This window comes from Hyla sarda, chromosome 1 (assembly GCF_029499605.1).
Source record: "Hyla sarda isolate aHylSar1 chromosome 1, aHylSar1.hap1, whole genome shotgun sequence".
Classification (NCBI taxonomy): domain Eukaryota; kingdom Metazoa; phylum Chordata; class Amphibia; order Anura; family Hylidae; genus Hyla; species Hyla sarda.
Window position 1 is genome coordinate 183,349,114 of NC_079189.1, and position 24,846 is coordinate 183,373,959.

General features: G+C 42.3%; 1 protein-coding gene across 3 annotated transcripts in view; it reads right to left on the bottom strand.

Moving 5' to 3' along the window:
* Positions 1-24,846, bottom strand: part of LOC130361904 (bifunctional heparan sulfate N-deacetylase/N-sulfotransferase 4-like) — a 428,712-nt gene that overhangs the window by 20,029 nt on the left and 383,837 nt on the right. For 2 of the 3 annotated variants that reach the window (XR_008891199.1, XM_056565565.1), the window contains exons 10-12: positions 18,327-18,501; positions 15,153-15,323; positions 1,324-1,433 (exon numbers count right to left, since the gene is read on the bottom strand). Coding sequence is in view for 2 of the 3 variants with exons in the window: in XM_056565565.1 (XP_056421540.1) it covers positions 1,324-1,433; positions 15,153-15,323; positions 18,327-18,501 (456 nt within the window). In the remaining variant the exon portion in view is untranslated. Of the gene's footprint in view, positions 1-1,323; positions 1,434-15,152; positions 15,324-15,364; positions 15,883-18,326; positions 18,502-24,846 lie in introns of those variants that run through there. The other variant, XM_056565577.1, reaches the window with a different exon arrangement.

Sequence of the window (24,846 nt, forward strand, 5' to 3'; positions counted from 1 at the left end):
GGGCATGCTGGGAGATAGAGTTTTGCAACATCTGGAGGGTCACAGTTTGGAGACCACTGTTACAGTGGTGCCCAAACAGTAGCCCTCCAGATGTTGCCAAACTACAACTCTCAGCATGCCTTGACTGCCCAGGCATGCTGGGAGTTGTAGTTATGTAACATCTGTCCTTTCAGATTTAGCAATTTTCATGACATTTTTGAAAATTGCTGCTCTACTTTGAAGCCCTCAAATTTTTTCGAAATGCAAAAATATGTCCATTTTATGATGCCAACATAAAGTGGACATATTGTATTTGTGAAGAAAAATAAAATTTATTTGGAATATCCATTTTCCTTACAAGTAGAGAGCTTCAAAGTTAGAAAAATGCTAAATTTTCAAAATTTTCATGAAATTTTGTGATTTTTCACCAAAAAAGGATGCAATTAATGCCGAAAATTTACCTCCAAAATAAAGTAGAATATGTCATGAAAAAACAGTCTCAGAATCAGAATATTCGGTAAAAGCGTTTTCGTGTTATTAATTCGTAAAGTGACGATGGTCATAATTGCGAAAAAGGGCTCAGTCCTTAAGGTGAAAAGGGCTGCGTCCTTAAGGGGTTAACTTATAATATATCTAAATAAAAGATGCAGTGTTTGATTTTTATCCTATTTTTGTTTTCCCTATTTTAATTACTTACAATAGGTTCTAACTTCATATATTGTAGCAAACTCTTAGCTTTTAGAAATAACAGAATGTTTTTCAGAATGGGGAACTGGTAGTGAACAATAACATTTTGTATAGCTATATTTTCTGACAAAACATATCACTTATTTTTGTAGCTGCTTTAAAAACCTGGAGTGAAGATGCATATGTCATAGCCATTATAATGTGGATCATTTTGGATACATACAAGGTGAAGCCTCCACAATGTCCAATCTGACCATAAATATTAATAAAGTTCTCCTCCATATCATATGTTTCGTCTCCATTTGAAGACACTTTTATCTAAATGACTCACTGGACGTGTGCCAGCACAGTACTGTTAATCTTCCTCAGATTTTATATCCACTCAGTCTACGCTATAATGTTTGCCTTAATTCCCCTTGAGGGCACTTTACACAATGTGCTTAGAAAATGAAGTAAAATGTGCTTTTCAAATATCCTCCAAGCTCAGATTTACCTAAAATGAGCATATTTTCCAAAGTCAATTGTTGTTCACAAGCTATGTTGTAGCTGTGAATGATGAAACACCCTTGAATTGATCTACCTTGTAAATATTAATGATATACAATCTTCCTGATGGTCCACCGATACAAACATAATAAATAAGACTAATGTACTTACGTGAGAGTCTCCGAGTAATTATAATGAGGAGAAACTCCTAAAAAGGTCTGGACTTCATCCATTACAATGGCCGGGTCGCTCCTCAGATGTTGCCCATCAATAATTAACAGCTAAAATGACACAGTTGTATTGTTAACTATCTTTTTCTTATTTTACTTATAGAGTTTATACCGTAGGTATAAATAACAGTATATGTAATAACATTTCTTTCATCAAGCATCAATCAAACCTGATAGGTGATAGAAATCTAAAATCTACCGTATATACTCGAGTATAAGCCGACCCGAATATAAGCCGAGGTCCCTAATTTCACTCCAAAAAAACAGGAAAAGTTATTGACTCGGCTATAAGCCTAGGGTGGGAAATACATCATCCCCCCATGTCATCTCCCCCCCCCCTTCATCATCACCGCCTGTCAATCCTTTCATCAGTGGTCTTCAACCTGCGGACCTCCAGATGTTGCAAAACTACAACTCCCAGCATGCCATCGGCTGTCCGGGCATGCTGGGAGTTGTAGTTTTGAAACCTCTGGAGGTCTGCAGGTTGAAAACCACTGCAGCCTTCGTCATCATCCAGCCCCCCCTTTTGTTTTGTACTCACCTCCCCTCGGCGGGAAGTTAGGGTGAGCTGGTCCGGGCCATCTATGCTTCAGGGACCGTTTGGTGGGGATGGTTAGTCGTTGCGGGCTGTCCATTTTCACGGGGGGGGGGCCCTTCTCCATGCTTTGGGCCCTCTTCTCCGCGCTTCGTGACATTGCCTTGACGATGACGCACAGGGACGTTCATGCGCAACGTCACTGTGCGTCGTCGTCAAGGCAATGTCACTAGCCCGGGGCCGGGCCCGGAGCGGAGAAGAGGGCCTCCCGGTGAAAATGGACAGCCCGCAACAACTAACCATCCCCACCAGATGGACCCTGCAGCATAGATGGCCTGGACCAGCTCACCCTAACTTCCGGCCGAGGAGAGGTGAGTGCAAAACAAAAGGGGGGTGGGGTGGGCTGGATGACGACGAAGGCCACAGTTATCTTCAACCTGCGGACCTACAGAGGTTTCAAAGCACTGTTGGTGCTTTGATGCAGATTTTGGAGTCTAAGCCAGAAGTGTACCCAGAAAAGAAGAGAAAACTGAACAGAAAAATGCTTTTTTTAAGGTATGGGTAGATAAATAAATAATAAATAAAAGTGTGTGTTCCTGAATTTTAATGTTATTTTTGCCAATTTAAAACGTTGTCATGGCTTTGCACAAAAGGCGGCCACTTAAGCCACTCTTAAAAATCTGCCACACTTTTAGGTATGTTCATACTACAAAATTGCCGTGTGTGGAATTTCACTAAGGAATTCCACTGTACAAACTTAAAGGGGTATTCCAGGAAAAAACTTTATTTTATATATCAACTGGCTCCAGAAAGGTAAACAGATTTGTAAATTATTTCTATTAAAAAATCTTAATCCTTTCAGTACTTATGAGCTTCTGAAGTTAAGGTTGTTCTTTTCTGTCTAAGTGCTCTCTGATGACATGTGTCTCAGGAAACGCCCAGTTTGGAAGAGGTTCACTATGGGGATTTGCTTCTAAACTGGGTGTTTCCCGAGACATCAGAGAGCACTTAGACAGAAAAGAACAACCTTAACTTCAGAAGCTCATAAGTACTGAAAGGATTAAGATTTTTTAATAGAAGTAATTTACAAATCTGTTTACCTTTCTGGAGCCAGTTGATATATAAAAAAAAGTTTTTTCCTGGATAACCCCTTTAACTATTGGTTTGAGCGAGTCTCCCTAAATTGATTTGCTGAAAGAATGAACATTCTTTTGGCAGAATTACACACAGACTGCATTGTCGTCAATGGTAGGTTTTGTGCAGTCTTTGCCCAAAGGATTTCTGTGGAAGAAATCTCCAAGCGTAATTGTTGATGGAAATTCTGTGCAGTGATTCCTTAGTGTGAACATATCCTTAGACTAGTTTCAGTTAAAACTATGTTTGAAATCAGTCCAAGGATACAGAACATTCAGATACATTTAGATACTTAGAAACTTGTTGTCATGTGTAGTTGGTCTTTGTGTCATGCTGGCATCTCCCATGCCAAATGATATACAATATCTATGCCCAGGTGTCATTTCTTAACATATAAAATATGAAATGTATAATATAGGTTTAAGGTGACCTAGAGGTTTATTGTATGTGTGGACTGGCTCTATTATAATATACACTGAAAGCATGAAAAACTGATTTTATTTCTAGCACTATTCTGTATTAAATGCAAATTGCCACAGGTAATATTATTCAGAAATAAATTTCTGCAATCATTAGACATTTATTGAAGTAGTATAGTTAATGGAGCATGAAGGATTAGAAATATCACAACTGGGTGGTTTTACTACAATGTGTTAATACAGAAAATAAACATTATGATTAATCACACTATGATATTTTATTTCATACTGATGCCTTACTTTGGCAGGGGTAATTTTATTAAAATGTCTTCTTATAATGTAAAAAAAAGCAATGTAAACAACAGAAATCCTCATAAAACTACAAATAAAGCTTATTTGCTTGTGTGTGAAATCAGTAGTGCCAAATGTTACGTGGGAGGTTTACATTTAAAGTGTCCCTCCATTGTTTTATTGACTTTTCTGTGCACCATGTTTCAAAATAACTTTGACAGAGTTTCCCACTCTGGTTCTGTAGCATCCTTCTCCAAGATGAGAACCGGCGCCATAGAATCACATTATACTGGGTCTTGTGCTGGAGACCGGTACTATGGAGCCTTGAGCAGTGAATGGCTGAATAAGCAATTTCTTCTGTTTAAATGGAACCTGGTGTGGAGCAGCAGTGAGAAGCAGCGGGACTAGGCTCAGAGCTAACAAATCATGGTCTCAATCAATGAAAGATGTTTCCCTGTATTATGGAAATTATTAAAATCATTAAGAAATAATTTTCTGGGGGAGTGTGGCTTGATCCGCTGGTAGCTGGCCACTTGATCCTGTCTTTATAGGGGCCTAGCACTTGGTAATGGGAAGGAACAGCTGAAAGAAGAAGTCTAGACATTGCCGATCCACCCTACCTAAAGTTCCAACCATCATCTTTGATTTCCATTTCTCCAAAGCTCCAGAATGCCAGTTGGGGCCTATTATTCACGGCCTGCCTGTAGAGCCTGCGTCTGGAATGATGTCACTGCTCACAGCCTCTGGTTCTACGCTCTGTCTGGCGGCTCCAGAGACAGTGATGGCTGCAATAGACACCCTGCTCCTGCTGGCTGCTTAACAGGTATATCTGCTTAATGTACAGACTATGTCCTCAAAGGCATATGCCCCCTAAACTCATGACAGACTCACAGCATAGGCACCATATCTCACCTGCCCTACACATTGACCCCTTTGATGGTGAGTCCTCAGCTATTGACTTTGACTGTCCTGAACATCCCCTGACACCCACTGGGGACAGGGCCCACCAGCTAATCGGAAATTGCTAAAAACTCCTAACAAATAGGATTCTTGGGGGTCATCCTCCTCTCTCAACGAATCCTCCTATTGCTCCAGTTACACAGATTCTTGGTCAAGCATGCATACAGTGTGCCGAAGGAGATAAGACATGAATCCAGAACATGAAACAGCACATTTTGATACTGCCCACGTGTTGAGTGCTTATCCTGAATTACAGGCTCTCTTGACCTTGTTACCAACTAAGACTGACCTCTCAGCTCTCGCTGGGGACCTGAAGTGATCCTGGAGAAAAGATTTAAAGTGTACCTGTCATTAGCAAAAACTTTTTATATAATGTAGAAAACTACATATGTTTAGTCTTGAGAAGAGACATTTTAGGGAACCAACTTATTTAAGTATATAAATGGTTCAAACAAAAAATATTGGGAAAAACTGTTCCAGGTAAAAACCCCTCAGAAGACAAGGGGACACTTCCTCCATCTGGAGAAAAAAAGGTTTAGTCTCCACGGGCAACATTCCTCCTTTACCATAAAAACTGTGAATTTATGGAACAGTTTTCCTCAGCAGGAACAGTTGAGGGCTTCAAAACGGGGTAAGATACATTCCTAGATTAAAATAACATTAAGTCATAGGTCAAGGTGCTTTCCACTTTCCCGATACAGAAGTAGCTATAATATTCCATCGCCTCAAATAGCTAGTTGAATTATAATGGTCTAATAGACTGCTATTCATACTATCTTGTATCACGTTTGTTAAATACCTTCCATGCAGCCAACTCAAAGCCCTCAATCCTATTGGAATCTCTGATTCTGAAGTTTTTTCTTTAGCACCTTCTCTTGGATGCCCTTTGCAGTGTTTCTTGTCACTGTGCCTACCCTTTATCTCTTAGAAGCATGTAAAATATACCTTCCTAAAATCAAGGATGTCCTCTGACACAGATTGTGGGTAATCAGATGGTCTCACCAGATTTGTTTCTGTCTTACTCTACTCTTTTTCCATTTTTCATCTATCATGTCAAGTCGGGCTCTCTTAAGTCATTAAGAAAACTAACACCCACAGAATTAAAGGGGAACTCCAGCCCTAATACATCTTATCCCCCTATCCACAGGATAGGGGATGTGATGTATGATCGCTGGGGTCCCGCCGCTGGGGACCCCCGCAATCTGTCATTCCACACCCACCTTTGTGAGCTCTCTGCAGTGTTGGAGGCTCCGAGTGTGAAGCGTGACGACCACAGGGCCTTAGTATCGTGACGTCACGACTCTGCCCCGTGTGACATCACGCCCCGCCCACTCAATGCAAGTCTACACCCCCTCCCATAGATTTGCATTGAGGGGGCTGGGCATGACATCACACAGTGGCAAAGTCGTGACGTCACGATACTCCGGCCCTGTGGTCATCATGCTTCATACTCGGAGCATCCAGTGCTGCATAGAGCTCACAAAGGTGGGTGCGGAATGACAGATTGTGGGGATCCCCAGTGGCGGGACCCCAGCGATCATACATCTCATCCCCTATCCTTTGCATAGGGGATAAGATGTATTAGTACCCCTTTAAGTACGATGAATCTATATAGCCCTTCCCCAAAATCGTCTCCAAATGCAGTTATAGTGGAGGTGTTTGGAACAATGCAATGTATTTATATGTACATACGTGTGACCACACAAAAAAAAACCTCCATACACAAATTGTAATGAAAATTATTTAGAAAATCTTTATTGGCATATCAAAAGTTAATAAAACCCTACAAGGGAACACACAAAGTGGAGAAAGTACATGTAAAACACATAGGGATACTGGGGTGAAAGTCCTGACACAGGTAATGGTACACTATATGTCTGTGAAGAAATAACTCTACAGGGAGATATAGATCATATAAAAAAGATAAGAAGACACATATTACATGCACACATATGGTTAAAATGTGGGAAAAGTGCTTTAGTGTCAAGAGGTAGATTTCTATAGAGGGCTATGTAGCTCCATGGTAAAGATGACACAAAAACCAGCAAAAGTATGACTTAGAGTATAAAGTGTATTAGTGCAGCAAGGCAGTGAGATAAACAGAATAAACCCAATGTCCCCAAAAGAATAGGGTAAAGAGATGAAAGAGTGTGGCAACAGATGCATGCAGTGGTCAGTACTCACCCCAGCTCCACACCAAACCTCCGACGCGTTTCGCCGGGAGAGGCTTTTTCCAGGAGTGGTGTGGGACTGGGCGTACTCAGCTTATATACAGAGGGTAGCCAATAGGAAAATAATAGTTCGGACAAACACACCTGATAAGCATAAGTATGAGGACTCCATTGGGGCGGTGGCCGTGGCCGGAAGCCGTAAAATGGTGCGGTCATATGAAGCGGCATTATGTGGCAATTCATGGATTGCGTAAGGGACAAGGAGGTGCGCTCGTTCTGTGCTTCGTAATAATGGCGAATCTACGGGGACCATGGAAAAATGGCCACCGTTATGCGCTAGGCGTATCTGTGGGGGCCATGGAAAATGGTCGCAGTTATGCGCTGTGCGCATGCATCCACCTGGCTAGAGGCCATGGAAAAATGGCCGCCATTCTGAGCAGTCCACATGTGCCCATGTTGGTGGGATCTGGGGGAAAAAGGGAACTTCAAACAAACGGCTGCTGCTTAATAAAAGAAATATCAGCAAGCGGCCAGTGCACTAACGGAGAATAATTAAAGTGACAATGCAGAAATGGGGAGGAAGGGAGGGGACAAGAATTGGAAACATAATTATGATTTGGAAGGGGTAAGAATTAGAAACAAGTTTATGATATGGGATAAGGAGTCAGACTGGTTTATGCAGACATGATTAAAACTGAGCAAATATATAATTGATAATGCATAATAATAACATACAGGGTGGTCCATTTATATGGATACATCTTGATAAAATGGGAATGGTTGGTGATATTCCTGTTTGTGGAACATTAGCATATGTGAGGGGGGAAACTTTTCAAGATGGGTGGTGACCATGGTGGCCATTTTGAAGTAGGACATTTTGAATCCTACTTTTGTTTTTTCAATAGGAAGTGGGTCATGTGACACATCAGACTTATTGGGAATTTCACAAGAAAAGCAATGATGTGCTTGGTTTTAACGTAACTTTATTCTTTCATGAGTTATTTACAAGTTTCTGACCACTTATAAAATGTGTTTAATGTGTTGTGTTGGATTGTCAATGCAACCCTCTTCTCCCACTCTTCACGCACTGATAGCAACACCACAGGAGAAATGCTAGCACAGGCTTCCAGTATCCAGTATGTTGGAACACAAAAATTGATGGTATCGTGTGGTATATGGGGTACAAAGATAGTGGGGCCATTCTTCATCAATGGAAACCTCAAGGCCACTGGATATGCGAAATTGCTACATGATTATGTGTGCTAGCACAAGCTTCCAGTATCCGTAGTTTCAGGTGCTGCACATCTTGTTTCTTCACACCATAGACAATTGCCTTCAGATGACCCCAAAGATAAAAGTCTAAGGGGGTCAGATCAGGAGACCTTGGGGGCCATTCAACTGGCCCACGATGACCAATCCACTTTCCAGGAAACTGTTCATCTAGGAATGCTCGGACCTGGCACCCATAATGTGGTGGTGCACCATCTTGCTGGAAAAACTCAGGGAACGTGCCAGCTTCATTGCATAAAGAGGGAAACACATCATCATGTAGCAATTTTACATATCCAGTGTCCTTGAGGTTTCCATTGATGAAGAATGGCCCCACTATCTCTGTACTCCATATACCACACCATACCATACATTTTTGTGTTCCAACTAGAGATGTAGCGAATTGTTCACCGGCGAACAGTTCCCGGGGAATTCAGTATGTTCGCATTCGCCTTGCCGGGCGATACGTTCAATCCGCCCCCTATACTTTAACATTGCGGTAAACTTTGACCCTTTGAGTCAGTCAGCAGACACATTACAGCCAATAAGCAGCAGTCCAAGCAGACCCTCCCTTCCAGACCCTCCTACCTCTTGCACGGACGCCATTTTACCTTCATTCGGCATGCTGCAGGCTTAGGAAGTGGAGGGTCAGAGAAGCTGATCCTGCTGTATAGGGAAAGCGATAGCTAGGTTGCTGCTAGGTGGTGTATTCAGGGTCCAGTTAACTCCTAAAGCACTAGTGTAACATCTGCTTTAAGGACAGCACCCAAAAAAGCCCTTTTTAGGGCTCAAATATCAGTCCGTGTCTTGCAACAGCTGGAGGCACCCTGGTTGGGAGGGAACCGCTGGTTAAAAGGAGTACTCCAGAATAAAACTTAAGTTACTTCAAGCAACTAACTACTACAGTATTCAAAGGGCTGAAAGATATCAGTCCGTGTGTCTTGCAACAGCTGGAGGCACCCTGGTTGGCAGGGAACCGATGGTTAAAAGGGGTACTCCAGTATAAAACTTAAGTTCCTTCAAGCAACTAACTACTACAGTATTCAAAGGGCTGAAAGATATCAGTACGTGTGTTTTGCAACAGCTGGAGACACCCTGTTTGGGGACCACTACTTAAAAGGGGAACTCCGCTGGCAAGCTTTTTTTCTTTAACCCCTTAAGGACTCAGGGTTTTTCCGTTTTTGCACTTTCGTTTTTTCCTCCTTACCTTTTAAAAATCATAACCCTTTCAATTTTCCACCTAAAAATCCATATTATGGCTTATTTTTTGCGTCGCCAATTCTACTTTGCAGTGACATTAGTCATTTTACCCAAAAATGCACGGCGAAACGGAAAAAAAAATAATTGTGCGACAAAATCGAAAAAAAAACGCCATTTTGTAACTTTTGGGGGATTTCGTTTCTATGCAGTGCATATTTCGGTAAAAATTACACCTTATCATTATTCTGTAGGTCCATACGGTTAAAATGATACCCTACTTATATAGGTTTGATTTTTTCGCACTTCTGGAAAAAATCATAACTACATGCAGGAAAATTTATACGTTTAAAAATGTCATCTTCTGACCCCTATAACTTTTTTATTTTTCCACGTATGGGGCGGTATGAGGACTCATTTTTTGCGCCGTGATCTGAAGTTTTTATCAGTATGATTTTTGTTATGATCGGACTTTTTGATCACTTTTTATTCATTTTTAATGGTATAAAAAGTGACCAAAATACGCTTTTTTGGACTTTGGAATTTTTTTGCGCGTACGCCATTGACCGTACGGCTTAATTAATGATATATTTTTATAGTTTGGACATTTACGCACGCGGCGATACCACATATGTTTATTTTTTATTTTTTTTACACTGTTTTATTTTTTTTATGGGAAAAGGGGGGTGATTCAAACTTTTATTAGGGAAGGAGTTAAATGACCTTTATTAACACTTTTTTTTTTCATTTTTTTTGCAGTGTTATAGGTCCCATAGGGACCTATAACACCGCACACACTGATCTCCTATGCTGATCACTGGCGTGCATTAACACGCCTGTGATCAGCATTATCGGCGCTTGACTGCTCCTGCCTGGATCTCAGGCACGGAGCAGTCATTCGTCGATCGGACATCGGGGAGGCAGGTAAGAGCCCTCCCGGCATCCGATCAGCTGTTCGGGACGCCGCGATTTCACCGCGGCGGTCCCGAACAGCCCGACTGAGCAGCCGGGTCACTTTCACTTTCACTTTAGAAGCGGCGGTCAGCTTTGACCGCCGCTTCTAAAGGGTTAATACCGCACATCGCCGCGATCGGCGATGTGTGGTATTAGCCGCGGGTCCCGGCCGTTGATTAGCGCCGGGACCGACGCGATATGATGCGGGATCGCGGCGCGATCCCGCTTCATATCGCGGGAGCCGGCGCAGGACGTAAATATACGTCCTGCGTCGTTAAGGGGTTAAAGCAACTAACTACTACAGTATTCAAAGGGCTGAAAGATATCAGTCCGTGTGTTTTGCAACAGCTGGAGGCACCCTGGTTGGGGTCCACTGCCTAAAAGGGGAACTCCGCTGGCAAGCTTTTTTTCTTTAAAGCAACTAACTACCACAGTAATCAAAGGGCTGAAAGATATCAGTCCGTGTGTTTTGCAACAGTTGGAGGCACCCTGGTTGGGGACCACTGCTTAAAAGGGGAACTCCGCTGGCAAGCTTTTTTTCTTTAAAGCAACTAACTACTACAGAATTCAAAGGGCTGAAATATATCAGTCCGTGTGTTTTGCAACAGCTGGAGGCACCCTGGTTGGGAGGGAACCGCTGGTTAAAAGGGGTACTCCAGTATAAAACCCTCATTCGGCATGCTGCAGGCTTAGGAAGTGGAGGATCAGTCCGTGTGTCTTGCAACATCTGGAGGCACCCTGGTTGGGAGGGAACCGCTGGTTAAAAGGGGTACTCCAGTATAAAACTTAAGTTCCTTCAAGCAACTAACTACTACACTATTCAAAGGGCTGAAAGATATCAGTCCGTTTGTTTTGCAACAGCTGGAGACACCCTGGTTGGGGACCAGTGCTTAAAAGGGGAACTCCGCTGGCAAGCGTTTTTACTTTAAAGCAACTAACTACTACAGTATTCAAAGGGCTGAAATATATCAGTCCGTGTGTTTTGCAACAGCTGGAGGCACCCTGGTTGGGGACCACTGCTTAAAAGGGGAACTCCGCTGGCAAGCTTTTATGCTCATTGTCACACTAGTGCAAATCATATTTGGTGTGACAGTTGTGCCAATTAAAAAAGAAAACTTTTTGTGCTGTTAAATAAAACCAGTCACTGTCAGTTCACGTCACAGTTGCCAGTTTTTTTGCCTGCAGGGCAAATTGTGTCACCCTAGTGCAAATCACATTTGGTGTGACACTTGTGCAAAAAAAAATAATAATAATTTTGGCTATGAAATAAAATCAGTCACTTCACTTGGGAGTCTTTTGGCCCTTAAGGCTCATTGTCACACTAGTGCAAATCATCTTTGGGGTGACCGACCATAGTGTAAATTTGAAAAAAAAAACTTTTTGGGCTGTGAAATAAAATCAGTCAGTTCACTTCACACTTGGAAGTTTTTGGGCCTGCTGGGCTCATTGTCACACTAGTGCAAATCATATGTGGTGTGACCGCAGTGTAAATTTAAAAAAAAAAAAAGTTTTTGGGCTGTGAAATAAAATCAGTCAGTTCACTTCCCAATTGGAAGTTTTTTGGCCTGCTGGGCTTATTGTCACACTAATGCAAATCACATGTGGTGTGACCGTAGTGTAAATTTGAAAAAAATAAAATAAAATAAAAATTTTTAGGCTGTGAAATAAAATCAGTCAGTTCACTTCACACTTGGGAGTTTTTGGGCCTGTTGGGCTCATTGTCACACTAGTGCAAATCATATGTGGTGTGACAGTTGTGTAAATTTAACAAAAAAAATAAAATTTTTACTGTAATAGATTGAATAGCAATTAGTTGTCTGCAAGTATGTGTGTCAGGCCTACAGCGTCTACTCTACGTCTACATCTGTCAAGGACATGTTTGAGCGTAAGATGCCAATGTCACCAGGTCACCCCCTAGCCCGGCGTCTGACAGCTGGCTTGTCTGAACTCATAGCCCTCCAGCTTTTAAAAAATTTATGAATTTTTTTTTTTTTTTTTATAAAATTTTTTTTTTTTTTAATTTAGCTAAAAAAAAATTTAAGCTATTGGGACACCGCAGTGGAAGGTATCCGGCCAAAATTTCTTTGCACAAAAGGCGATCCCAAACCTTCGAAGAGTGCTGGATCAGGCAGTAGATGAGCGTGAAGAGGAAGAGTTGTGGTCACCATCACCACCAGAATCAGCCTTATCAGCACCGCTTGCTGGACCTGCGGCAACGCTAGAAGAGGATTGGGAGGAAGAGGAGTCAGAGGAGGACTGTGGCTTTGAAGAGGAGGAGGAAGACCAACCACAACAGGCATCCCAGGGTGCTCATTGTCACCTATCTGGTTCCCGTGGTGTTGTACGTGGCTGGAGGGAAGAAGATGATACCTTCCCTGACATCACTGAGGACGAGGAACGGGACATGAGTAGCTCGGCATCCAACCTTCAGCAAATGGGTTCTTTCATGCTGTCGTGCCTGTTGAGGGACCCTTTTATTTTGAAAAGGATTTCTTTGTGTTTTTCACCGTCCTGCATTATAGAGTCTTCTGGACTTTATGATAATTAAAATTTGAATTTTCAAGAGTACTAACGATTACACAAAGGAACGCTTGTTGTGTGTGATTTTTTAACTTAAATTTTCAAAAGTAAAATACAGAGAGGGAAGAACTCTGTTTCTTTATTTGATGAAAAATGTTATTTAGAAAAGAATTTCTTTGTGTGTTTCTCCGTCCTTCATTATAGAGTCTTCTGGACTCTTGGCTATGCGCTTATTCTTATTTTTCAGCCATGTGTACATGCCTAATTTTTCTGGCCTCTGGTGCTGCACTTTTCCTGCTGCTGCAATTTTTCTGGCCGCTGCTACAGCAGTGGCTGAAACAATACCAACTTTTTGAGTCATGTGTACATGCCTAATTTTTCTGGTACTCTCTGATGGCATCTCTGTCCATTTTAGCAACCATGCATATTAGATGCATATTAGATGTATGCTAAGGGTAGCATGGTGGCTCAGAGGTTAGCACTGCTGCCTTGCAGCGCTGGGGCCTTGGGTTCAAATCCCACTATGTTAATATCATCAACCATTCCCATGGAAATTGGATCCATATAAATGGCCCACCCTGTACATTCTTCAATGTAAAAACATGTATATGACAGAATATTAGTTTGTGTCAGGTTTCTTTACATAGACATGATTGCAGCTGTGCATCATGACTCTGCCCCATGTGACATCATGCCCCGCCCATTCAATGCAAGTCTATGCCCCCTCCCATAGACTTGCATTGAGGGGGCAGGGCATGACATTACATGGGGGCAGAGTCATGATGTCACGATACTCCAGCTCATGGTAGTCATGCTTCTCACTCAGAGTCTCCAGTGCTGCATAGAGCTGAAAAAGGATGGTATGGAATGACAGATTGCAGGGGTCCCCAGCTACAGGACCTGCGATCTTAAATCTTAACCCTTATCCTTTGGATAGGGGATAAGATGTATTAGGGCCAGATTACCCCTTTAAGTACGAGCAGAAGTCTACTGGTCTAATATGCCCAACTGCAAAATGTTGTGGCTTCTCAGAAGAACCTGCTTTTTCTCACTAGGGACTTGATTCTTTTTTCATTTGTTCTGTATGTTATCTCATCCTCCTGTTAAGTTGATTTCCTTAATTTATAACCTTCTCCTTGATTCTTATGTGGATCAAGCACCCCCCCCCCCTTTTTTTTTTTTTTTTTTTTTTGTGGTGAGGGAGAATGAATTGGATCAAGATTTAACCTGGAAAGACTGGTCCAACTACTTTTCTCTGAGCCACAAAATGTCCCTTTAAGGGAAGATACAGGAGACAAATTATAAAATTGTATCCTACTGGTATAGGGTACAACATAGGATATACCCCCAAACCTCTGACCAATGTTGGCGGTGCCACAGGGGTGGGTTTAACAGGCCATATTTGGTGGTCCTACACGCTGATTCAGGTGTTCTGGGAAAAGGTTTTGGACCTTAGACTTAAAATTATTGGGGTGGTTATTGAGAACAATCCAGCTCCTTTTCTCCTTTCAACGTTTCCTGGTGGATTTAGGTATGTCTACATCTCTTTACCCTTTACCCATGAGGTGAGGAGGAACTGTGTGTAGCGCTTAGTGGCAGTATTGTGTAGATGAGTGTACAAGAAAATGTTTGCTGCACTGAAAGTTCCCATGTTTGCAACATTGCTACTATCACATGTTAAGTGATTGCAACTAGAGTAGTGATCCCATGTTTATGGAAGATACCTAGGATACGATTACTGAATGCTTCGCTAAAATGGAAAAACCTTTAGCTGCAGATACTTCAAAAGCAGTTGACCAGGCAATATTGTGGCTCCCGTAGGTGGATTTACTTAATCTGCTATGTATACTTTATATGGCATATCTTTTTCAAAATGAGGGACATTAGCACTACTCTTTCTTTCCTGTTCTTTATGCTGTTGTGGAATCTCGACTTGAGAATACTCCCACGTTACTTACATGGAAACTTGCTCTCATAGGGACACTTATGACTTATACCTGTTGTAGACCAATGTATTTGTCCTTCTCCAAGCTACATACTGTTCTTTAAAATGTGCCCAATTACGTTCATGTTTCTTTTGTTTTTCTTAAAGCCTTTTCTTATATATTGTTATTTGCCTCATTGCTACTATGACATGTTAAGTGATTGTTTGTCATTTTTATTTGGATTTCTCCCCTTTCTTTTTTTTATTTCTGTTATTTACTTTGAAATTCAATAAAAAGAAAATGAATGAGAAAAAAAAATTCTAATGACGTGTTACACTTGCTTTTACTGTTTCAATAAAATACATTGCTGTATGCAATATAAATTGCTATATTACCTGTGAAGGTGGAAAGTATTTTAACCATCTTTCCAAGTGTGTGGAATACCGGCCTGGCAGAAGACATCTTTTCTGCAGAGCCTGTAACTCTGTGGAAGATTTGCGATCAGCAGTAATGACTTCATAGAAGCTATATTTTATGGCAGTGGGATCTCTATGAGATCGCTGGTGCTGAAGAAAAAAAAAAATATATATATATATAAACATGTAAAAACAGTAGAATGATTGTGGTTTTTATTATTTTTTAATGAACATAGAAATGGTCTGTCCATGGCACAACATTTATGAATGAATTACAGTATTTCCCCTGTAATTTATATAATTTTACCTTTTTGCATATTGTATGCATGTTGCTGGCCTCATACAGTGCATTCGGAAGGTCTTCAAATCCTTTTTTTATTTTTATTTGCCTAACACCATCCCTACAGTGAAGCAAGGTAGTGAGTGAATTATGCTGTGTGTTGCGCATATTCTTAATGAAAACCTGATTCAGTGTGTTCTAGACCTCAGACTAGGACAATGATTCACTTAATAAGGCAATGATCCTAAGCACCCAGCCAAGAAAACACACAAGTGGTTAAGGGATAACTCTCACTATGTCACTATGTCACTATGTCCATGAGTGGCCTGACCAGAGCTCTGATTTGTACCCAATGGGATATCTCAGGAGAGACCTGAAAATGGCTTTCACAGACCTTTTTCCATCTAACCTAACAAAGCTAGAGAGGATCTGCAGAGAAGAATGACAAAAAAAAATAAAAAATTTAAATCCAGGTTTAAGCCTTGTCGCATCATATCCAATAAGACTTGAGGCTGTAATCGCTGCCAAATGTGCTTCAACTAAGTACTGAGTAAAGGGTGTGAATACTTATGTCTGATTCAATTTAATATTAATGAAATATTTTAGTTTTTCCTTTTCAATAAATTAGCAAAGATTTCTAACATTCTCTTTTCATTTTGTCATTATGGGGAGTTGAGCAGAGATTTAAAAAAAAGCAGTGTAATTGCCAGGCTCTGACTTGGGCTGCATTCACATTACATTCAGGCACTATGGATGGGAAATTTCAAAATCGGGAGCTCCAGTATATCAGCCGGACCAGTGCCAAAACCCATTCCCTTTAACCTGTTAAGGACGGCGGGCGTATCCATACGCCCCTGTTTTAAAGTCCTTAAGGACTGAATGCGTATGGACACGCCAGTGGGAATTCCGGTCCCCGCCGTTAGCCGGTTGGGGACCAGATCGGGATGCCTGCTAAAATCATTCAGCAGGCATCCTGGCACATTGCCGAGACCCCCCCCCATGTCGGCGATCGGAGAAAATCGCATGTCAATCCAGACATGCGATTTTCTCCAGTTCCGGGCTGATCGGGTCTCTGGTGACCCGGTCACCCGGAAAATAGGGATGATCGGAGTTGTCAGTGACAGCCCCGATCATCCTAAGGGATAGGAGTGAGGTTACAGTGCTGTGATCTCCTCCTATCCCCTGCCATTAGTCAGAACTGAGTTCTGACCAATGGCAGCGCAGGACAGGGGGTTGCCATGGAAACCCCTGTTCTGCCCACCCCTGGATGTCGGGCAGAACGGGGGAGGGGGGAGAAGTTGGAGGCCTGTACAAGAGGAGAAGATGCATGGGGCCCGGCAATCATCGCAGACATCCAGCGGAGATCACGGCTCAGGTAGGGAATCGACGGTGGGGGGGGCGAAATGAAAGTGAAAGTAAAGGGATCTTTACTGTGGCAACCACTAGGAAGGCCGTACTGCAACTCCCAGCATGCCCAGACAACCAAGGCTGTCTGTGCATGCTGGGAGTTGTAGTTTTGCAACATCTGGAGGGTCACAGTTTGGAGACCACTGTTACAGTAGTGCCCAAACGGTAGCACTCCAGATGTTGCCAAACTACAACTATCAGCATGCCTAGACTGCCCAGGCATGCTGGGATTGTAGTTCTGTAACATCTGTCCCTTCAGATTTTGCAATTTTCATGACATTTTTGAAAATTGCTGCTCTACTTTGAAGCCCTCTAATTTTTCAAAAAGTAAAAATATGTCCATTTTATGATGTCAACATAAAGTGGACATATTGAATATGTGAATAAAAATAAAATGTATTTGGAATATCCATTTTCCTTACAAGCAGAGAACTTCAAAGTTAGAAAAATTCAAAATTTTCAAAATTTTCATGAAATTGTGGGATTTTTTACCAAGAAAGGATGCAAGTAACGCCGAAAATTTACCACCAAAATAAAGTAGAATATGTCACGAAAAAACAATCTCAGAATCAGAATATTCGGTATAAGCGTTTTAGAGTTATTAACGCTCAAAGTGACGGTGGTCAGAATTGTGAAAAAGGGGTTAATGAGCCGACTAGAGTCAGATAGTGACTCCAGTCGGCAAATTTTTGACCTGTATACGGTTTTGTGACTGGACTTAAAACTGTGGTTTTAGGTCCTGTAACAAAACCGGATACGGGGCAAAAATGAGCTGATCGGAGTGACTATCTGACTCCGGTCGGCTCATTCAAATGAATGAGATGGGGCTGGGTACTGCTGGGATATGGGAGCGCCCGGTTTTCCCATCCCCCAGCCGGATTCAGTCGCCGTTTAGACAAAACGTAGTGTGAACCAAGCCTTATTCATGTCCCCATAGCCTCATATTACACACCCCTCAGCATCATATGCACATCCCCTGAGCTTGCTATTAGCCTCATATTCATCCCCCCCTGAGCCTGATTCTCCTCACTCACCATCATATGCACATCCCCCTAAGCCTAATTCACACCTCTTTAGCCCTTATATTTTAACCCCTGAGCCTGATTTTCTCCTCGGTCTCATATTCACACCCCTTGAGCCCAGTCCCCCCCTTAGATACATATTCACACCCCTTGAGCCCAGTCCCCCCCCTTAGATACATATTCACACCCCCTTGAGCCTGATTCTTCCCACTCCCCATCATATGCAGATTCCCTGAGCCTGATTCACACCCTTTAGCCTCATATTCACACCCCCAGACATTGATTCACTCCACCTAGACCTCATAGTTAAACCAGTGAGCTTGATTCCCACCTCTTTAGCCTCGTAGTCAGAGCCCCTAACCTAATGTACTTAATTTCACTGCCTGTGTGTTTATGTGTGCATTGTCTATTGCATTCAGCCTAAACATCTTTAAGACACCATACCTGGTACCAAGAATATGCTCGATCAGATGGATCAATAAGAATGGTGATAATCTTTGCTTTTGGTAACAGGGCTGCCACTCTCTTGGGTACTTCCTCTGAATGAAAATAATTTGCACTCTTCTCAAACAGGAAATCTGAGGTTGTGTTGGAAGGGTAAGGGAAAAAATCCATATACCTTTGGAAAATACATCAAAGATTAGTGATGGTATAGCATGTAATGATATAGGTACATATAGAAACACATAATACAATAACTTTGTAGGCTCTCTTTAAAGTGTCCCTGTCATTATACAAAACATTTAACATGTAGCAGGGATATGTCTAAAGTTTTTATGGTCAAGCCTAAGTGTTCACCATAAATCTTTAGACATAGCCAGATGAAGTGAGCTATACTGTGCTTTACTCCCGGGCTGTCCATAAGCTCACTAATGGCGACTAATGGCGACTTTTGCTCAAAAATCAAAAATCCAGGGAACTTAAAATGAATGGAGCTTTACATACATGCAGGATAAAAAAAATCTCCCCCCAAGTGCCTATAACAGGGACACTTTAAAATGAAATCTATAACTATAAATTTAATAGTATAAAAGTATAGTGGTATTGAAAGTCACAAATATTTTCAGAATCTTACACATTGGAATATGAAGCAACTTGGAGAAATGGGTAGAGTAGTAGTATAGGGAGAGCTCAGTAGGGCTCTTATCTTTCATTTTGCTTAGTAAAATTTAAGGAAATGTGTTTTCTTCCCTATTGCCTTAGTGACTGTAGTGCTGAGTGGTAAATGAAGAGGAACAATTTTAACTATGATAGCTAGAGTGTGAAAGGCTAAATCAATAAAGATGTGAAAGGGCTAACAAAAAAATAAGCAACATCAACTGGCCTGTCTCATCTTCGACTGCCTTAAAATTGCCTCAGTAAAAAAAAATAATAAGATCTACCAAGAAATGAATTGACCAGCTCTGGCCCCCAGCCTCCATCTACTATCTCTTCCTCTTTTTCCTATTATTACATTTTAGCAGCTCCTCTACAAGGGCGAGCACATGGCTCGATCTCTAGCTGTAGTCTCAGTTGCTATATGCATGTACATTGCGGCCTTATTCGTTCATTAAAATTGAGGGTACTTGACTACCGGAAAATGTCTGCTGTTCAAGAGCCCGTGTTGACAGAAATCGTGCCATGGCAATGGTCCAAAATAATGAAATGATTATTTTTGCCATACAGACATTTCTGAATTGTAAGGAAAGGCCCACTGCATGTATCTAGTGATCTGTAATTGTTTGGAAAGCTGCCAGATATTTTATCTTTAGTAAGTAACAACAGATTGCTTCTTGTATGCCTATAGCCATACAGCACATTAACCGACTTCACGATGGAACAACATTCCAGGAAATTAAGTAAAGTAAGATATTAAAATAAATACCGCTAAGGCAGAATAAATATATATTCATTGTTTGGTATTTTGGTCATAAGACTTGCATAGTGTGGTATCACCAGTCAATACTAGTATTAGTCATACAATTATAGAAATATGAAAAAAAAAATGAAATTATTATTTTTTCCTTAATTAAATATTTAGCTTGTTCTTAATATATTGAAAATAGGTTGTCACATCAAGGCCACCTGATAAGAGTGGGTCACTTAACTAACACTGCCTTAGCGCATGGCGACTACCATCGTCACTGTGACACCAAGCCCACAGTGGGAATGACTCAGTGGCAGCCCCATTGCTGTGTTACAAATTGTTTTCTTTGTGACTATGGTCCCAGCTGCCTTGAAATCATTGACATGATCCTCCTGTGTAGTTCTGGATTGATTCCCCACCATTCTCATGATCATTGAAACTCCACAAAGTGAGATCGTACATGGAGCCCCTGACTGAAGGAGACTTTAGTAAACTTCTCCCCAAGCTACTCGGTGATAGTCTTGTAGCCCACTCCAGCCTAGTGTAGGTCTACAATCTTGCCCCTGACATCCTTGGACAGATCTTGGCCATGGATGAGCATTTGGAATCTGATTGATTGCCTCTGAGGTCAGTAGTCTTTTCAAAAGGTAACTAGCTGAAATTAGGAGCATTCCCTTTAAAGAGTACCTATCATGAACTAAACTGTCCCTAATCTCCCCCGCCCCATCTGTCCCTGACTACACCTGACATTAACCCTGCATTTATTTTTTTTCAAAAAAAAAAAACCTTTGTACCTTTTCTCTTCTCTGCTCACTCTGCAGTCCGTGTGGAGGGAGGAAGGGACGTGGCCTGCCCTTCCTCCTCTATGCTGTGATCCCTCTATGCATGCATAGAGGCTGTGAACACAGCACAGCCAAAAGCTCCTGAGTCTCCTCCTCTCAGTTTACTAAAGCATGTGTCTTACAGAAAGGAGTAAGATTGGATCACAGAGCTGCTGTGCTGCTGCTGCTGGAACCTGATGACCTCTGCTGTGCTTGCTTGTCAGCCCGGCTGCACAGAGATTTCAGACTCATGCCAGAACAGCAAGAGTCTGAAATCTATGAGAAAAAGACATGTAGGGAGACCCCTAGTGGTCATATTTTAGAATAAAAAATTTATATAAATAAAATTTTAGGTAATGACATGCAATTAGAAAGTTGTTAGGGAGACATTAATGAACAATATATTAAAAGTTTTTTTGATTATAGGTACTCTTTAAGAGATGGCTCCTACTCTTAGTTTATTACTTGTGTAAAAGACTCCTGGAAGCCAGAAATCTTGATAATTTAGAGGGGATCAAACACTTCTTTCACCAAATGCAAATCAACTGATAACTTATTAGAAATGCATTTTTCTGGATTTTTTTTTGTTTTGTTTTGTTGTTTTGTTTGTCTCTTACTGTTTGAGTAAACAATAAAGATGAAGAGGAAATATTTTTCCTTCACTGAATATAGAGAGATATTCTCCAAACATATGCAATCCTATAGACTATATCACATGTTTTTGTTTCTGTTGGATTCATGCAGATTGTTTCTGTATAACATTGGAAGCATAGTAGATTTTCTTGTACCTTAATGAAAGCTCTTTTTAGGCTTTTCATAACAGAGCTGTAATACAGCCATGTGTAAGAGATTATCTGAATAAATCTTTGGACCACCAAAAAACCCCTAATAAATTAGCTTTATTTTCTCCATTCATATGGGCAGACCCATCTAAACTGATTGGTGCCAGTTCAATGACCCCTTTGCATGGCTTAGTGATTGTGCTGCAAGGGTGACGTGAATTCTCGCTGGATCATTCACTCCTCACTTACATCTTTGTCACCTGCACACAGGGCCAACCAACAATGATCTTTAGGGCAAAACAATACGAACATTAAGCTAATGAATGAGCAATTCCTTGTTTGACAGCTGATTGCTGCTGTCACGATCACACCCTATCGGTCCAGCCAAGACAGTAGAGAGAGTGTGACCGTACAAGGGTTAAGGCCACCAGACCTCTGGGTATACACTACTAGTCCCAGCAAGTCACCAAATTAACCCTTAGATAAACGTGTTTTACTAGAGCCTCCTTCAGAAAGGTGAGCTCATATATTTAGAGATCAAAGACCAGAGCTGATTAATTAAACATTTATTCTGACAAAAGGTATCACAGTGCTAAATATATAAAAATACAGGAACAAATGACATACAGGTCTAAAAAGATATAAAAGAGTTTTGCAAGACAAGTTCAGAAAACAAAAATGAAGTTCTTACAGCATTATGGTATAGCCGTCCTTTGTGGGTGAGAGCTCTTATCAGCTTTTGGGCACAGCCTTGAACACCCTGAGTCTAGCATTGTTAATTATTATAGATCTGCCTTTTTGGAGGGACTTCATTCCCCCCTCCCCTCTGATCCCACCAGGGGGGCATCTCTGTTCCTGGCCCTCTTATCCGGTTGATTATATGATAGGACCAGAGTGCCCTTACATCCTGCTGCTTCAAAAGAGCCTCTGACTTCAAAGGAGATACAAACAAACAGCTAGACCCCCAATAAAATGCAATACACAAAAAGGATACACCGTCTGAATGACCCCTCACCCATGTCTTGGATAAGACATTACACAGTTACAGTTATAATGCACATATAGGATGTTAATAATCAGGCCTTAAGATGGGGACAGAGAGATCTTGCCTTTCCAGGCTGATAGATTTGTCTCCATTAACCATCTGTTTCTTTTCTTGACACCACAGGCCCTGCATTCCCAGGCAAAGATGGCACTGAAGGGGCCTATTTCCTCATTTAGCTGCCTTTTCTTTGCAGCTAGGAGCTGTGGATTGATCTCCACATCCTGAAGGGATCCCTGGCTCTTAGCTTCCTCCACTAGGTCTAGTAGGGGATGACTACCCAGCCCTTCCTCTGGTGCACTACATACACTGAGTACCACCTCCTCAGGGTCATAGTATGCCATATTAATGTGGTACTGTCTCTGCCTCTGACCTTTCTCATCAAGGGCAACTACATATGTGGTGGGTTCTAGGCATCACAATATGGGGAAGGGACCCTCCCAGGCGGCCTGCAACTTATTCTGCCTGATGGGGGTTGGAACCATTACCTTCTGTCCCACTTCATAGACCCGGTCCCTTGCATTGTGATCATACCAGTACTTCTGCCTGGACTGTGCTGCTGTGAAGTTGTCATGTGCCAGCCGTGTCAGTGCCTGCATCCTGTCCCTGAATCTCAGAACATACTCAACCACAGAAGTCTCAGGGGCATGTGGCCCCCCTTCCCATTCTTCCCTAACTAAATCTCGGGTTCCCCGCACTTTGTGACCCTATAATAACTCAAAGGGCGAGAAACTTGTAGGCTCTTGGGGTACCTCCCTGTAAGCAAATAACAGATGGGGTAAATACTTTTCGCAGTCTCTGCCCTCCGATTCTACAAATGTTTTTAGCATTTGTTTCAAGGTGCCATTGTTACCGGACACTCTGTCCAACCAATGTAGAGGGTTGTGATCAGTTATGACAGTAAAATCCCTGCCATACAGGTATGGCTGTAATTTTTGCAAAGCCCAGACCACAGCTAGACATTCCTTCTCTATGACTGCATAGGCCACTCCCAAATGTCCTGCCAGGGGGGTCTCATGGGCCAACCTCAGCAGCTCTTTCCTGTACTGCCTAGGAACCACTAACGGCCTTTCTCTCTCCTGGGCCCCTAGCATGCCTTTGGAAAGGGACTCCCAGTACAAGATATCATTTTCCCAATATACTCGATGCCCATCTGTGTCCACACCTGTATGTTCAGCACGTTGTCTCAGCCCTTCAAGGGAAGGGTCACTGCACAGAGCTTCCCGGAAATGCTCATTTCCCTCCTCCATCTTGGGGCATCAGGGAGCACATTTCCCCCAGGTGAACTAGCATCTCCACCTTCCTCTCCCTCAGTCCCAGACATAACAATGTTACAGGCATCATACACAGGGCTATCACTCCTTCCCTCCTCCTCCTTAGGCTCACAGGATTGAGACATATCACTCACTGCTGATCCCTCATCCTTAAATGTCACCAGGGGCACACCAACCCCTCCCCCTAGCCCATCTCCACTAGGTGTTGGCATTGGCAATGCATTGTCACCACATGTCACAATACACCCCATTTCACTTATGGAAAACATTACTGGTTCAGTCACAGGTAAACATTTATCAATCCCCTGCACTCCCTCTCAGTTACCACGTTTCACAATACACCCCATTTCACTTTTGGGAAACATTACTGGTTCAGTCACAGGTAAACATTTATCAATCCCCTGCACTCCCTCCCAGTTACCATGTTTCACAATACACCCCATTTCACTTTTGGGAAACATTACTGGTTCAGTCACAGGTAAACATTTATCAATCCCCTGCACTCTCTCCCAGTTACCACGTTTCACAATATACCCCATTTCACTTTTGGAAAACATTACTGGTTCAGTCACAGGTAAACATTTATCAATCCCCTGCACTCCCTCCCAGTTACCACATCTCACAGTGTCTCCCAAAGTCTCGCACAGTACCTCAGAATGAACAGGGCTCTCTCCTAGCCCATCCGGTATGCATGTAGTGTCCTCTGGAGCATAATGACAGAGCATCCGACCCAAATCATTCCCCAGCAGAACATTAACAGGGATGTCCTCAGAGACCCCCACCTCCCGCAAACCCTTGCCTGTACCCCAATCCAGGTACACACGGGCCATGGGCACAGCAGGCCGCACACCTCCAATTCCTTTTAAAGCCATGGTTCTTCCAGGGATGATGTCCTCTGTATCCACCACTTCAGGCCGCACCAAGGTAAAGCAGGCTCCAGAATCTCGCAAACCCACTGTCAACCAGTCACCCACAGTTACACTCTGCAGGTTATCCGCTCTTTTCTCCACCGCTCCGGACACCAGAAGAATGGCTGTGTGTCCTCCAGCTACTGGTGGAGAATTCTTTTTGTTGGGGCAAGTGGCACTCAGGTGCCCAATAGTGTTGCATCTGTAACATCGGAGGGTGTCCCCCTGACCCAATGTGGCTCCTGTTGCTTTTGGTGCTGATAGCAAGAATTTTCCAGCTGGCTTGGTGCT